This window comes from Phalacrocorax carbo, chromosome 1 (assembly GCF_963921805.1).
Source record: "Phalacrocorax carbo chromosome 1, bPhaCar2.1, whole genome shotgun sequence".
Classification (NCBI taxonomy): domain Eukaryota; kingdom Metazoa; phylum Chordata; class Aves; order Suliformes; family Phalacrocoracidae; genus Phalacrocorax; species Phalacrocorax carbo.
In genome coordinates, this window is record NC_087513.1 from 198,443,332 (window position 1) to 198,460,181 (window position 16,850).

The window sequence follows — 16,850 nt, forward strand, 5'->3', positions numbered from 1 at the left end:
GCTGGCTATGCAGTACAATCAAAGCCCAAGGTAAGGGTTGCAGTGCTGATCCAACTAATCCATGTCTAGCTGGCCATGGTCTCCACCCCTAGAGACTTTCCTTAAAATCAGAGTTTAAAGGACACTATAACTAGAAGAGGCTTTTTCATTTTATTGTCAATAACAGAGCTTAAGCTCCAGAAAAATAACACCTAGTGACTTTTCACATGGCAAGTAATCCTTCTTTGATTCACTCCTTATGCTTTCTGCTAGATTATTTTATTTTCTCTCACAGAAAGAGCTCTAGCCCTCGGCTTTGGGCGGCAAAAGTGAAATCGAGGTTGTGCGCACTAGTGAGGAGACCAGAAATCTGTAAGAAACCCAGGATTTCAAAGGAAGAGCAGCGGTAAATGTTACTTCTCTCCTGCCCTTACCTGCCTGCTGCCCGGTGCCGGCGGTCCCCGCCCTCCCCCGGGGCGGGGATGGGTGCCCCACACCGACCGGACCCAGCCCCGCCCCGGGCCGGGACACCGCCGCCTGCACGGGCGGCCGGAGGAGCCCGGCGCGGACAGAGGAGGGCGAGGGGCGGGTTAAAAGCGGCGGCAGGTGAACGGGGAGGGACCTTAAAGCTCTGGGACGGCGGGGCTGGGATCGGCCGCTCCGTAGGAACCGGCGGACCCGGGAGCGGAGGAGCGCGGCGCGCCGGTCGCGCCTCGGGGGCGCTGCTGAGCCGAGCCCCGCCAGGTGAGGGTCCGGAGCGGGTCCCCTGTGCTGGAGCGGCGGGCCGGGGATCAGGCCGTGCGCCCCCCGAGCGGGCTGGGATCCCCGCGGCGTGCCAGAGCGAGGGGTGGGGTGGGCGCTGGGCCAGTCACGTCGCGGACCCGGCCCCCGGTTGCCTGCGCGGAGCCGTCGGTGAGGCGGCCGTGCCGGGGTGGGGGCTGGCTGCCCCTGGCCCCGGGGCTGCGGGACGGGTGGGGTCGGGCTGCAGCCCGCTGGGGTGCTCCCACAGGGCAGCCGGTCCCGGGAGGAGCCGTCGAGCCTATAAGCCAAAACTGGCGTTTGCAAAGGAGTGTCTGCCGGCGGGAGCTGCCAGCAATCGGCCGCGGCCGTTCCCGCCGCAGAAGGCGGGTTGCGTGCTCCCGGCCCTCAGCGGGAGCAAAGCTGGGCGCCGACGGAGGGACAAGCTGGGAGCTGCCCTAAGGCGTCCAGCTTGTGACCACGAAGCGGGGATTTCGGGTGGTTTCCAACAGCTGATATCTTGGTCGGCAGGGCGAGTGTCCCGGTAGGTTCGCTCGGTCGCCACGGCCCGTTTCAGCGTTTCTGATCAGCAGGGAGCAATGCTGGTTTTTCCTCCCAGACTTTCAGCACTGGCTCAGAACTGGAGTGTGAGCCCGTGCTTGGAGCCTGGGATAACCACTCCAAATGCTTTCCATCAGTCCCGATTAGCCCTTTGTGAAGGTTTGTTTGACTTTATTTTAATGACTATGCAACAGACATGATGAAATTCGTAACAGAAAGCTGCAGGTATCTGATCATAGCCTAGAGTTTAGGTCAATGTAAAAAGTTGCATAAAATACTGCCAGTTTCACCAGACACAAAACACGAGAAGTCTAAGGAATTCCAGCCATCTTCTCAAAGGCTTTTTTGTCTTACCCAATTTCACCTTTCCTCATCACAGTAAAACTGACCTCTCCCTCTTGCCTCAAGGCTTGTCTGTACAAGCTAGGCCCTTGGTACAAGGGAGATTCCCTGTGTTGGGGCATGTTAGTCCTTTAGTTGTGTTGGAACTACACCAGGGTAGAGAAGTTTGGGGTTTTCTTTTTTTTTCTTCTCTGTTATGTGAGAATGAGAGGCTTTGAAAACTTTGACCAGTGTGGCGGTTCAGTGTACCATGCTCTCCCCACAGCATGCAGCCTGCACCAAGAGCTCTTATCGTAGCCAGGGGTGGCTCTCCCACACAGCAAAGTTCGGCCCTAGCCTTGAAAGATGATGGACCAGCTATGCAAGTTCCCAGTGCTGGTTTCAGTGTTGTGTCCAATTCAGTGATTGTTTCCAAATGGCTCCGATCAGTAAAAGCTGAGCCCTGAGTCTGAATTCTGACTTCAGCAAAACTTACATTTAACTTTCAAAGAGTGTGGATTTTAGTTTTCAAGAGTAGGAGGAAAGCAGAAAAGATGGAAGGGAGCTTCCCTGAAGTTTCATCTCCTGTTTATTCTGCTGGGGTGTGACAACATCTAGAAAATCAACATAAACTTTTTAGCTGAGGGATTTTTCCTCCCAGCTCTATGGCTTTCCTTGTCTCCTTTTTGGATGAGATAGCAAGGAATGGGGTATCTTCCTTTCCCTGTTGGTTTGTGCTCTCTCTATATACATAATCTATATACATAATCCAGGAGTGCAGCACAGACTGGGATCCACCTGGCTGGAGAGCAGCTCTGTGGAAATGGACCTGGGGGTCCTGGTGGACAGAAAGCTCAACATGAGCAAACAGTGTGCTGCTGCGGCCAAGAAGGCCAACAGGATGCTGGGTTGCATCAAAAAGGACATCGCCAGCAGAGATAAAGTCATCATCCCACTCTACTCAGCGCTTGTCAGGCCACACCTGGAGTACTGTGTACAGTTCTGGTCCCCTCTATACAAAAAGGATGTGGACAGGCTGGAAGGGGTCCAGAGAAGGGTCACCAAGATGAGCCAAGGACTGGGAAGCCTGCCATATGAGGGTAGGCTGGGAGAATTGGGTTTGTTCAGCCTTGAGAAAAGGAGGCTCAGAGGGGATCTCATCACCATGTACCAGTACTTAAGGGGTAGTTACAAAGAAGGTGGAGACTCCCTTTTTACACGGAGTCACATGGAGAGGACAAGGGGGAATGGACACAAATTGCTCTTGGGGAGATTCCGATTGGACACGAGAGGGAAACTTTTCACGGTGAGGACAGTCACCCATTGGAATAATCTCCCCAGGGAAGTGGTTGACTCGGCCACGTTGGACACCTTTAAGAATCGCCTGGACAGGGTGCTGGGCCACCTTGTTTAGACTCTGCTCCTCCTAGAAAGGCTGGACTAGATGATCCCTGAGGTCCCTTCCAACCTGAGATTCTGTGACTCTGTGATATATATGCATGCATGCAGCCTGACAGCAGTGTTAGCAAAATCAAATGCTGTACTTCTGAGATGAAGGGCCTGCCAAGAAAGGGATATGTCTGAGTTACAGCAGAAAGCCTTGGAGGCCTGCTGGAGGTATGTGGGAGGAGTGAGGGCTTCTGCTCAAGGAGGCCAAGTAGTTCTTACCTTGGAGACAAAGAAGGCACCAGACCAGCCTTCTAGGGCTGTGACGTTGGCAAAGAAATCTGATGAAAACTACAAGAGAAGTATCTACTTTGTGGCCTTAACTTGTGCAGTGATAGTAAGTAAATTCTATTGCTTTGGGAAATATACTGAGATGCAAAACACTGACGAGAGTCAACCACAGAAAGGGAAATATCTCAAGAAAGGGAAGGAGGGCATAGAGGATGTATGGAGGAAATGTTTTTGAGGATGTAACTTATTTCCTGCCCAAAGCCTTGTTGAGAGATATATCGAGGTATGCTTGTCCCATCATAAGTACATGGAAGGAGGGAGTTTAATAAGCTGTTTGAATCCATAAACATATGGGTGACGTTGGTGAAAGTGGCTTGCATTTGCCTATGACGCTTGAGTGCTAAGAAGTCCTCTTGTTTGTAGGTCTAGAGCTGATTCTTCACCCTTTGAAAACTGACCATTTGGTGTATTATGTCATCCTGCAGGTAAAAGGACACAGAAAAGATGGACTGGGGAACTCTGCAGGCTGTTTTAGGAGGTGTAAACAAGCACTCAACCAGCATCGGGAAGATATGGCTCACAGTGCTGTTCATCTTCCGTATCATGATCCTGGTTGTGGCTGCAGAGAGAGTCTGGGGAGATGAACAACAAGATTTTGTCTGCAACACACTTCAACCTGGGTGCAGAAATGTTTGCTATGATCACTTTTTTCCCATCTCTCACATCAGACTCTGGGCCCTGCAGCTGATCTTTGTTTCCACACCCGCACTGCTGGTGGCCATGCATGTAGCTTACACCAGGCACGAGAAGAAAAGACGGTTCAGAAATGGTGAGAAAATTGATATTGAAGAGCTGAAAAATGAAAAGATTCACATTCGGGGTCCCCTGTGGTGGACATACACCAGCAGCATCTTCTTCAGGATCGTCTTTGAAGCAGTCTTCATGTATGTGTTCTACTACATGTACGATGGGTACCAGATGCCTCGCCTCGTGAAGTGCAATGCATGGCCCTGCCCCAACACAGTGGATTGTTTTGTGTCTCGGCCCACTGAGAAAACCACATTTACTATTTTCATGCTTGCTGTGTCTGGGATCTGCATGATGTTGAATCTGGCTGAGTTGTGTTACCTAGTGGTAAAAATTTGCATGAATGCATCCCGGAAAACAACAGTTTTAAAATAATTCCCCAGTTTCAGGATTTCCTAGCTCCCCATTTCCCTCAAACTTTCTTAGGTGTCAGAAAACATTCAGAATATTTTTCACACTCGAGGAAAAGGGTAAAAATGAAAGTTCATTCACGTTTAAGAAATGGTAGTCTCCCTGGGAAGCTGCCACTAAGGCACGTTTTAAAGATCATGAGCTAATTCAGTATTCTTGCATCCTCAAATAGAAAGAGCAGCCATCTGGCAGCAGCTTTTCCAAGTATGCCTACTGCTGGGATCCTGTTGCTGGGACAGAATCACTTTTCAAAAAGTGGGACTGGAAAGGCCCAGAGAAGGGTCTAGTGCCCACAGGAGAGCCAGGAATTACAAATGCACTGTATCATCATCAGAGGTGAGCCAGTAACAAAGGGTTTTGGTCAAAAGTGGGGTGAAGGGTTTTTCAGGAGAACTTAATGAGAGGGAAGAAGACAGGGAGGGGATTGTGTTTATAGTAGGTGCCTATATGCTCTGAAGTATTCTGGAGAGCAAGGAAAGAGCCTAGGAACGCAGGTACTCCATGGTAATGTGTACTATCAGCTCTGCTGGGCAACAGCAATGGTTTGTATCTTTTTACCTCACCGGCACCGAGGAGCAACTCCTTCAGGGTTGGGGGTAGCCAGTCTCAACTGCTTGTGCATGTCATTAGGTCAGCACTGCTTCCCTGCACTCACAGGGGCTGCAGCAGCCGGAGGAATAGTTTGTTTCTTCATTCTCTCGGTCAGGTGAAAGAAAGGATTGTCACCTTTGAGAAGGTGGGGCAGTGCAATAGTCTTCCTTATTCTCTTGTTCTCTCCCAACACTTTGTACAGAATTGCAGTACAGTAGATTTTATTCAGTGAAAAGACTTTTTACCTCCTTCCTGTGCCTCCTTCAGCTGTGGATCTTTAAAAGGTTGGTTTTGTGGTTGGTTTTTTTTTTTTTTTTTTTAGCAAAAGCCAAGAAAAATTGCCTTGCTTCATTCTATTTGTGATCCAAAATAAGTGCTTCAGCACTTACAGGATGATATGCCGTAGATTGCACCTATGAGTACTCCTTCTGTTAGTCCCTTTTCCCTATCCAACCCACACAGCTTTTCTTAATAAAACCTTCTACCTATCTGAGGTACTTTTCAAGTGAGTCCCTCAAACCACTCCCAATCTCTTAGAAGTTCCACACTGTGAGACTGAATCACCCTTTCTTTTCTTAAGAGTAGGTCTAGCAGGAATTGCAGACAGCTTGCAAAGCTAAAATAGCAAAGGAACCCAATCAGAAATGAGCAGGAAGTAGATGTTTTTCTTAAAGTTCGTGCTGCTGAGCTGTGAATTGTGTATTACTAACTTGAAGAATTATGTGAGTCAGTCTGGTCTTGTCTCTCCAAAGTAGTCTCAAAACATGCTTTATGCCTGTCACAGGCAGTTACACCAGCACATACAGCAACACAGTTTGCCTCCCAAGTGCCTGCCTGTTGAACCCACTTCTAGGAAAGTGGCTGTTTCTCCTCCTTAGCTTTAATAACTGGCTTCTCCCCAGAATGAGTGAGTGCTGTCTCAGCTTCTCTATTTGCATCCATCTCTTACTGTATACTTAAGTTTATCACTGTTGGAGTAAACAAAGCTGCATCAAGACCCCTCACTGCACTGGAAGCAGAGCATAAGCAGGTCCCATTGCTTGTGACCTACATCCAGTGTTACAACCTGACTGTGGATGGAAATCTCTCATCTAAGAGGGGAGCAAGAAAAACACCATCCTCAGAAGCATGAACAAAAAGATGGAAAGTGATTAATAATGACCTGAACTGCAAACTTGGACTGTCAAAACATCCTTAATTCAACTCTAAAGAACAAGGCTTGGCACATATCGGGTTTGTGCTTGGTAAAGTTCCTGCATTGTTTTGTGTACAAGTACAAAGAGAACAATCTAAGCTCCCAGTGCTCTAGTATTGCATTTCTTTTGTAAAAATGGGATTTTTTTTTTCTGAAATTCTAATTAAAGCACTCTTGTGGCATCTGTTTTCTGTATTACTTGTATGTGCCCTGTATTACCTAATGTGTCTAATGAAAATCTGTTTACCATAATGGAAAATGTATGCACCAATACTACATTTAATAGCCAAGGGCTACTGTAAGGATTTTAGCCTTCTGCTGCAGTTGGTTTTGTTGCCTGTTATCCTGCAGACATCATATGCTGATAGTGGAAGGTCACACAAGTGATGCCTACTAGAAATCAAATGTGTGGCCTAAGTCAGGCTTGTACTAGCAGAACTGCAGCTGGAAAAAGCTGGTGTTAAATAACTTAACCAGCTCCATAGGAGAGAGTGTTTGTTTCTCAGCCTGCCTCTGAGTTTAACTGGAACTTGGAATAAGACACTAAAACTGGTAACACTAACACTATGAGGTTATCTTTGGGTAGCAGTTTGGCAAACAGATTATCACACAGGGGAAAAAAAGATAGAAATAGGGAAAGTGTCTGGAAGTGACCAAGAGAGGGCTTTGGTCCAGAACTGCAGCAATTAGGTGATAATAGCTCTACCAGGACATATTTACTCTCTGAGATTTCTTTTTCTCTGTATATTAAATTTGACGAAATAGCTGCTTTGTAGGGAAAATAAGTTCAGATAACTTCATAGGAACATAGGAATTGCATCTATTTCTACATGCGCTACATTGCATGGTTGACCTCCTACAAATGGATGTCATACAGATTAAAATACAATGCTGTGTTGGAATTGTGTGTGTTCCTTCCTGAAATACATGAGAAGTGTCTACATTTTTGGCACTGGGTTTCTAGACTCTTGTCAGAATGAAGGCTGCAAGAGTGTTCAAAACTGAAGGAGCAAATCTGAAGTCATGACTGAAAGAGGCTGATTCTTCAGTGTCCAGTGTAGTCAGGATATAAAGTGCCAAATAATGTATCAGAACTGGGAAATGTAGGAGTGGGACTGGCTAGAACTATAGAGTGATCGAAATCACCAGGAAAATTCACCGTTGACTTCATCAAGATAAACTTTCATCCAAAACCTTGAAACCAAAGCTACAAACGTGTTTGTCAGAAAGGGGGAAGCAAATGTCACTATTAACTCTTAGACCCAGCTAGAGAAAAAACCCTAACTCCCATAGGAGAAAGACCGATTTAAAAGGAAATCAGAAGTATAAATGTGTATTAATGACTTCTGGATATAGAAGTACCTTTATTAAAGGTTTTCTTAGACAAAAAAAAAGCCTTCAGATGTTTTACAGTTATGGTGAGCCAATGTATGGTGTTATTTCCTACCTCACAGCAAGACTATAAAAGACAAATGATACGGTCCATACAGAGGAGAGCACTCCTGTACCATGAAGGTTCAATTCAGTAGCAACACTGCTAAATGTTGCTTTATTTTGTAAAACAATGTGCTGCAGCAAATGAGCAACAGCTAAAAGCACTTTACTACAAACTGGACTGGGTGAAAATGAATCTTTTTTCCCTTGATCACAACTCCATCCCCTGCAACTTAGGCCAATGTGTTTTACCAGGTAACAAAACCACACTCAAAGAATTGCACTGTATTTTGTGGTCACCTGTTCTGATATTCAGGACAGCCACTACACTGGGTGTTAATTATAGGTTTCTTTGGATTTTCACCATCTTACTATCTATACAGTCATTTGAACTTGTTTGTAGATGGTGAGGAGAGTAATGATAGCTATCAGAGACTTAATGAACTAAGACTAATGGTAATGATCTTCAAGATGGTTCAGGAGGTACAGAGATACGTACACTTTTCCCCATCTGACCAACCCAGATTGTCATTGTAATTTTCTTTCACAGAATATGTTTTTCTTCTGTAAAGCTGGCCCAGCTCCAACCTGGGTATTTTCTCTCTAAGCCTTCCTAGCTGCCAAAAAAAAAGTATTTATGACCTAGGTTTGGAAATGTATTAAGCTTTAATCTGAGGAAACAAGTCAAATCGCTGACCGAGAATGTAGCGTGCCCCTGCTAGGGCTGGTCCCCAGCACTACCGTAGAGTTCAGCCTCAGAATAGGCCACATAATCACACATAGCTTCTCCCTTTTTCTGCCAGTTAAACCACTTCCACTAACTCAAGGATTATTTTACATCTGCCACTCAATCCACTGTATTTGAATAGGCCATCTACTAAAAAAATATCCTCTCCAAGAATACCACCAGGTAGCCAGATGCTTGCATAAGCCTTTCTGGTAAAGGAGTGATATGGTGTTGATATGACATACAGTTTAGGGAAGTATGCTTTGAGTGAACTGACAGAAAACTTGCACAGTTGAGCTGTGAATCACTGCAGGTTATGGATGAATGTTGGAAGCAGCAGTGTATATTCTGTGCTGCTAAGAACCAGCATTTCACGCATCGCCCAGCACAGTGCCCAGGATAATAAATACTGTAGTGTGTGAATGCAGTCCCACTGGCCTGAAGCAGGCCGCATTTTTCAGTGGATAAGCTGTGCTGAGCAGGCTTACTTGCTTAGGCAAGGTGTGTCTTATCTGTTGCTTGGCAGTTATGGTAATACAGGCTTGTCAGCTGGGAAAGACAATAGCAGTCTTAAAACTGATAAGTGGGGATCATGAAATTTGGTTTAAAAGTGTTTTGCAGATCATTTTCTACTGAGGTTCAACCTTTAAGACAACACATTAAAATCCCTCCCACATCTCTACTATGTGATCCACACATTAGCAGGAATGCTGCACCTTCTTTTGATGGGGTGACTGGAAAACTTGGTCTCTGGTATCCAACTATCAACATCTCTTTGGTCACAAGACCTCTTTCACTTGATTTGAAAGTATTATAACAGCCCTGGTACATGGAGTTAACCCTGAATCCCATTGTTTCTGAGTTTCCCCAACTGAAAGATAAAGGTGACGACTGTATCATGTTCACAGGGAGCAGAACAGTTTAATCAAGCATTGTTTGTTAAGATCATTGCAACAGGTGCCAGAAAAAACCGTATTATTATGTGGTAAAGATTTCAAACCTATTGTATGTTGCATCATTAGTGTAATGTCTGCTTATGGTTAGTCATGCCCTTGCCCTAAGTGTTGCACCCTTTCCATGGACTGTGTATTTAATATACAGTTTAAATAACTTCCACAATCTCTCCAGCACAAATAAACAAAAAAATCTATACACTTACCCACACATGTGCACACAGACACCGAGGAAAAAACTGACTAAACCATTATCTTACTGTTATCTGATAGAAGACTGAGACATTGCAACATGGATTTGTCAGGAATAATTTCTGCCTGTGCCACGATAAAAGCTTTTGTGTATACCAGTAAAATAGTTATTAATGACTCATTGTCAGAGTGTAAGCACCCACCAAATGGGATAAACTGTATGCAGCTGGGAGGAGCTGCAGATACCTGGGAAGATAGGCTTAGAATTCAGTAAGATCTTTATCACCAGGAGAAATGGTTTAAGAAAAGCAGTTTGAGAAGTTAGGAAGGACAAAATGCTACTATTGTGAAACACTAAGCACTTGCAGAACTTGCAGGCTGGAGACCTGTTCTGAACCAAAGAACAGTTTTGTAGAGAAGAACTGGCGTTTGCAGTAGATCATCCATGGAACATGAGTCACTAACATTGTTGACATGGAAAAGCATCATACTGGTATGCATTAAAGGTTGGTGAAAAATAGGATGTTAGAAATAATATTTCCACTCTTCTTAGCACCTGAAAGTCCTTATCTGGACCCTACTTTTGAGTGCCATCTTCCCATTTATCAGCTGGAGAAATCCAGGAGTCAGGAATAATATACAACCAAATGTCTAAACCACAAAAGCTGTGAGGAAAGCCTGAAAGAAATGAGTTGGCCTGGTAAAAGTTTGAGGAAAGACCCAACAGCACTCTTCAAATAGGTAAAAGATTGTGGCAAAGAAGATGAAGATGTTGCTCTTTACATCCACTGGCAACAGGACAAGAAATAATAGGTTTATGTTGCAGAGAGATGTAAGCTAGTTTCTGCAAAAGCTCTCTGTGAAGAGGGCTAAGCATTGAGTTGAATGACAGACTTTCCATCACTGAAGATTGTTAAATGGCAACTCAGCCCAACATCTGTTGAGGATGGCCTAGGTGTAGGACTCTGCTCCAGGACAGAGGGAACTTCTAAAATCTGTGAGGAAGGAGACCCTAACTGAAAGAGTCAGTTGTTCAGGTCCCTTTTGCTGAGCCAAAGCTCAGCTGCTGTATCAAAATATTTTTCATATTAATTCAGTCTACCTGTCAGTGCAGGGTCCATCCAGTACAATCTGTCAGCATGGTTCTTTTGTGCTTTTAGCAATTGTAATAATAAATTATTGCACTATAATAAATTCCACCTGACAAAGCAAATGAGGTGGCATTGTGAGTGAATAAAACAGTAATCAATATGAATTAAGTTGGTGATGGAATTTTTGTTTTTTTCTCCTCAGCACAGTGGGTAAAAAGCTCCTTCTGCCTCTGTTTTGTGTCTCACAAAACAGGCATTCTTCCCAACAGGAGGAAAATTGAAACCCAGATTAATTTTCAGTTTTGATGCCCACTTGACTAAATATGCAAACATTGGTGGGGTTCACTGAAGCCTAGTCTGCGTCCAGGAGTCCAGAAGTTTCACAGCAATAGCATGTCATTTTCTTTAATTTCAAAGGCAGATCGTCATGTTGTGCAGCAGTTGGAATTTTGTACAGAAATTCTTCCATGCATGAGCTTGTTTTTCTATTTCAATGCAAGATATCTATTGCTGTTCCTTTTGTGGAAGGTAGCCGGTATTTGAGGCCTTTACAAATTCATCACGCACATCAGTAAGGTACATTCCTGGTACAACATACTGTATTTGTTCATAGCCTGAATATAATGAAGAACACCCTTGTTTGGGAGCTTTGGTTGTGGTTTGGCACTATGACTTGCTCACTGGTAGTACTAGTTGAAGGCATTAACACTGATGTCATCCCTTCTGGCTCATTCTTATCCTTTCTGTGTCTCTCTCCCACCTTGTTCAACACAGTGCCTCCACTCCAGGATCTTTACTGTGCCAGCACAGTTGTTTGCACAGCTGTGCTCAGCACTGGATTGGCTGACTGATTTAGCTGATGAAGAAACCAATGTTTTCCGTTGCTGGATTGTTTTTTAGCTGGATCAATTCCTTGATCTGGCTTACAGGGAGGCCACAGGAACTTCTATGCTGACGTGACTGTGGGGCAGCAGGCCATGGTGTTGGGCAAGAAGAGCTGCAGGGCGTGAGCAGAAGGGGCAGAGGGAATGGCAACATGTTGTATTTGCTGCTACACGCACTGTAATTTCAAACCACAGCCTCTGGCTGTATTTTCATAAGTGACTTCTCTAGAAAGGCAAAAGTCTTACTGCCTTTTCCTTCTTTCACTGCTTGTACTCTTCCCTGCTCTCTGCTGCTTTGTGCTGGCCCTGCTTCTCACCTTCTGGCCATCTTCTCCCTTGCTCTGACACAACCTCTCAACCTTTGTATGAGTTGATTTAACTTGTTAACTCAGCAGAGAACTATTTGAACTCTGCATTTTGAGTTGTTTTCAGCTCAGTTAGTTTTCTGCCAGGCTTGTGACAGGCATGAATGTATTTCAAATATCAGTATTCTTATTTCTTCATATTTCTGTCGGTAGTGTGGGGAAAAAAGCATCACACCATGACAGAATGATAAAAAGCATCATTCCTCTTAGAATTCTGCATGTCCTGTGTCTCTCTTTTTTGATTCTTAACGGATGTCTGGCTCATACAGTTATAGTTCTTCCTCTGCCACATCTCACATGGAGCTTTTGCTTCCATGAAGATGACCTGAAAGCATCTCACTGCTACATATCCTGGAGCAGTCTGATTTTTTTTTTTTGTATTAGGAGACCCCACAGTTTCCAAAGGGCCTTTGAGAGGAAGCCTCTTCTGGTGGGTAAAACACCAGCCTAGGATCTCAGTGCCATTCTCAGAACCATATAACCTAGGACGAATCATTAAGTCTTCCTGTGCCTCCATTCCTACAAAGTAGAATTCACAATAAGTCTTCCTACAAATGAGAAATAAGAATAATTCTTCCTGTCACCAGTGCTTATTTATTCATATGCTGCATTCTCTGATGTGCTTGTCAGTAGTGTCTAACAGAACAGAACACTAATCACTGATTGGGACAATAATAATAATTACTACAGAATATGAGATTAAACTACTACTTCAGTCTTATTACCGTTTTATTTATTAGTTAATTAGTTAAAAAGTCTTTTGATTCATCCATGTAGAAATCAACTAGAGAAGAAAAGATTTTAATCCTCCTTGCTTCAAACGGGAAGTTGAACATGAGCCAACAGTGTGCCCTGGCAGCCAAGAGGGCCAACTGTGCCCTGGGGTACATCAAGCCCTGCATTGCAGCGGGTCGAGGGAGGGGATTGCCCTGCTCTACTTTGCACTGGTGCAGCCTCACCTTGAGTGCTGTGTACAGTTTTGGGCGCCACAGTACATTAAGGACATAAAGCTACTTGAGAGTGTCCAGAGAAGGGCCGTGATGTTAGTGAAGGGTTTAGAGGGGAAACTGTACGAGGAGCAGCAGAAGTCACTTGGATTGTTCAGCCTGGAGAAGAGGAGACTGAGGGGAGACCTCATTGTGGTCTACAGCTTCCTCACAAGGGGAGGAGGAGGGGCAGGCGCTGATCTCTTCTATCTGGTGACCAACGATAGGACCCGAGGGAATGGCAGGAGGATGTGCCAGGGGAGATTTAGGTTGGATATTAGGAAAAGGTTCTTCACCCAGAGGGTGGTGGAGCACTGGAACAGGCTCCCCAGGGAGGCAGGCACGGCGCCGAGCCTGATGCTGTTTGAGAAGCACTTGGACAACGCCCTCAGAGACATGGTGTGAATTTTGGGGTTGTCCTGTGCAGGGACAGGAGTTGGACTTGATGACCGTTGTGGGTCCCTTCCAACTCAGGACATTCTATGATTCTATGAAACTGTGCCTTCTGAGGTAGCAGTACTCTTTCCCGACATTTAAATATCTTTAGTGCCATCTTCTGTAGCACAGAGGCATGTCAAGCCCAATTCTTTTTATTGATGTACCATGCAGTGCCACAAGCCAAACAGCAGGCATTTGTAGCTCTTTTTTTTTTAGGCTGACTGTGTGGGTAGAACTGCTATCAGCACTGCCGAGCCGTGTATCACTTTGGCATGGCTTGTTTACAACTAAGGACACATTCCATAGTTTACAGGTCCTTCCACTAAACTGTGTCTGGATGCACAGCTGTGGTAAGAGTGATCCTCTTCTGTACTTGCAAATAGATGCTTAAATTAGAAATAGTATGGGATAAAACACTGTTTTGGATCTATGCTGATCTGAAAAATTTCTATTTCTCTTGTTGAGCAGCAGCCTAGGTTCAGACTAAGATCAAGATATATCTCCTTAACTTACAAGATCTTTTTATCATTTCATGAAGCTTGGAGTCTATTTTTGATCTTTCTGTGTACCTTGCCATGCAAACCTGATTCTTCTGATCTTAAAAATACCTGCCTGACTGTTCTGTCTACATGCTTCTTGAACACACTTTGTTTCAGCACCAGCCAAACCACAAACTGCTAAAGGTCTGTCTACACATGGAACAGGGGTGGGGTTGTCACCTGTGTGGAGGCTTAGATGGAAGTGGTACTAAAGAAGATAATTAAAGGAAGGATGAAAATTATGTAAATATGCATTTTAATGTAAAAATTTAAATGTTGCTTTAAGTTTTATTGCTGTCTAGTGTTAATGGCAATGGAGTGAACCCTTTAAGCATAATAAGGACCTAGGGATTTGGAGCACACTAAAGTGGCATCTGGCCACTGGCAGTGCTGTGTACCTTTAAAGATAGGTGAGAGTGAGGAAGCTAGCAGGATGGCTCTTTCATGGGAATCCCTCTGTCAGAAAGTCCACATGCAAAGACACTTTTTAACACCATTGTTTAAATCTGAGCATATTTTCCTTCTAAATAAATTCCTCAGGGAGGCAAGTCATACTTTTTCTGTTTCCCCCTTATTTGGCTTCAGATACTCCTGTTCTGGTATGTGACTAACAAATAGCCCTCCATACCTCCTCAACATAATTCCATGCTCAGACTTTCACCAGTACATAATCGGTCCTTTATTTTTAAAGCTGCTCCCTTCAAGTTTCCCCCAGGGATTTTGCATCCTTGCCTGTCTCATTTTCTACAAATGTCCCAGAGGGTTTTGTCGACAGCCCAAACCTCTTCTTCTAAGAACCCAGAAGGGAATTCTTGGTAAGGAAATTGTTAGCTGAATGGTGTAGTCCCATGGTAGGCCCATGGTAGGCAGGCATTGCATCAGATTATCCCTGTTCGACATGTATTAAACTCTATCTTAAAAACCTTCTGTGGCACTACTGAAAGGCCACTCTAGAACCTCACTGCTTGCCTGAGTAAGAATATTGTTCTTACAAAAAGGTGTCAAGGCCAGCTTGTACAGATGATGGGAAATAATGCTTGAAACCTTCCAGAGACTGAAATAGCCATCATGGAAACACACAGTGGTTCATGCTATTAAACCTTTTGGACAGATGGTTGAAAGTGAGAGATCTCTCTCTACTTCTCCCTAAAATCAAACCTCCTGCCCTTCAGCTGACCTGATGAGCTGAGGGACTTCACTGATGAAGGAAGTTATAATGTCAGGAGTTACTGGGGCTGCTGGGATTCCGTCCTGTACCCTAACACGGTCCCTCATGCCCCACTGCTTCAGGATGCACCCTGCAATACTACCACACTTACAATGATGGCAGCACCGCGTTTCAGATATATCACCCATCTCTGAATAAAGTAATTTGTCCTTGTGCCACCACTAGTGCTTAGGTCAACAGAGATCTTCAGAGCATTTTCAGCTGGAAGAATTATAGGGAGCAACCAAGTATTGCAAGGATACAAGAACATGAGGGTGGTCTGTTTCAGTTTGTCACCAATCCCCTGCTACACACAACTCCTCAAAGCATCTCAAAATCTTTCTTGGATGGTATTTTTACTAAATAGAGCAACAGAGAGCCCTGGGAATGACCTGGTGTGGTTAAGTTTTCAGCTCTCTGACTTTAAAGTAGCTACCAACAGAAACTCAGGTTGCTGCTGAAAAGTCATCAAGTCGTCATACTAATTTAAGTCATTCTGTCTAATGTTTTCCTTTCTCAGGGCAACACTAAAGAGCACACAGAAACCTAAACAAAATATAGGTGATAGCAATACTTTTGGGTACTGATGCTGAAAGTATCAAGAGCCACCTTTAAATTATCATTTTGAAAGTAGTTGCAACTGATGTGGTTTTTCAAATCGTCTGTGCAGAGCAGCTTGACAGAGGACAGTCTACGGGGGAAAAAACTTTTTAAAAAAATTATTCATAATGCCTTCTTTTCCTAATGTAGGCTCAGTCCCAGGTATAGGCTATCAAACTTTGAAGACCCAGGATTGTAATTTACAAAATTTGACAAGTGTCTTGAAATAGTTCAAGGAGTTGATGCAATGCTGCCTTCACTCTGAAAACCAAAGGATCTGCCTTGACCGAAGGGAAGTAGCCGCCGCCTGTGAAGCGCTCTGGTTCACGGGGCTGGCAGCCCTTTGGCGTTCTTCACAGGGGACATGCAGGCAACAGCAGCAAAGCTTACCTCCTCTCAGGAAAAAAATCCCCTTCTTTCGGTGAAGAACTTTGTGTTGTTTGTTTTTTTGTTTTGTATTTTTTGTTTTAGTTTTTGCTTTAAGATGTATCTAACACCTCATGGATGAAAGTGGGATTCTCTCCTTTAAGACTTATAGGCAGTAAGTAAGGACACAGCGGAGAAGCTCTCCGCTGAAGCCAGCCGGCTCCGGCCAGCCGTTACGTGCCTGCCAACGGCCGGCGCGCGCGGCCGCCACCGCGCGGCGCTGCTCCGCCCCGTGAGAGAGCGTGTGAGTGTGCGTGAGTGCGAGTGAGTGGGCGAGAGGGCCCGGGAGGTGGGCGGATGGACACGCATGTTCCTTACGGCAGCCCCGCGCTGGGCGGGAGGGCACGCGGGCGGTGTCCTCTCTTCCGCGGCCGTCGAGGCAGGCAGTGCCGCAGCCCTGCCCCGGCTACCGAGCGCCCCCCGGGCGGCCGGGATCGCAATTCTGAGGGGGAGCGGGGGGTGGCGGGGTCGTGCGGGTGGCGGCTCCCGACGCGCTGCCTCCTAGCGGAGCCCTGTGGGGTGCGCGGGACCCCAGCGCGGAGGGGCTTCTTACGCTTCTACCCTCTCGGTGGAAGAAGCTATTTCTGAGGAAATCCCACACTGGCTTGCGAAGGAGGATGGACTGTCTGCACAGTGACAACGTTTTATAAACCAGGGAGAGAAGGGCAAACGCCACGGCCGCTCCCCTCGGAGCTCCCCGGGTTAGGAGAAGGCACTACCACCCCCGC

At 45.4% G+C, this 16,850-nt stretch overlaps 1 protein-coding gene across 1 annotated transcript; it reads left to right on the forward strand.

Moving 5' to 3' along the window:
* The first annotated feature begins 518 nt into the window (after positions 1-518).
* On the forward strand, positions 519-6,462 carry LOC104049998 (gap junction beta-2 protein). Its single transcript, XM_064441191.1, has 2 exons — positions 519-723; positions 3,762-6,462. The coding sequence occupies exon 2, from the start codon at positions 3,781-3,783 to the stop codon at positions 4,456-4,458; it is 678 nt and encodes a 225-aa protein (XP_064297261.1). The 5' UTR covers positions 519-723; positions 3,762-3,780; the 3' UTR covers positions 4,459-6,462.
* The last annotated feature ends 10,388 nt before the right edge of the window (positions 6,463-16,850 follow it).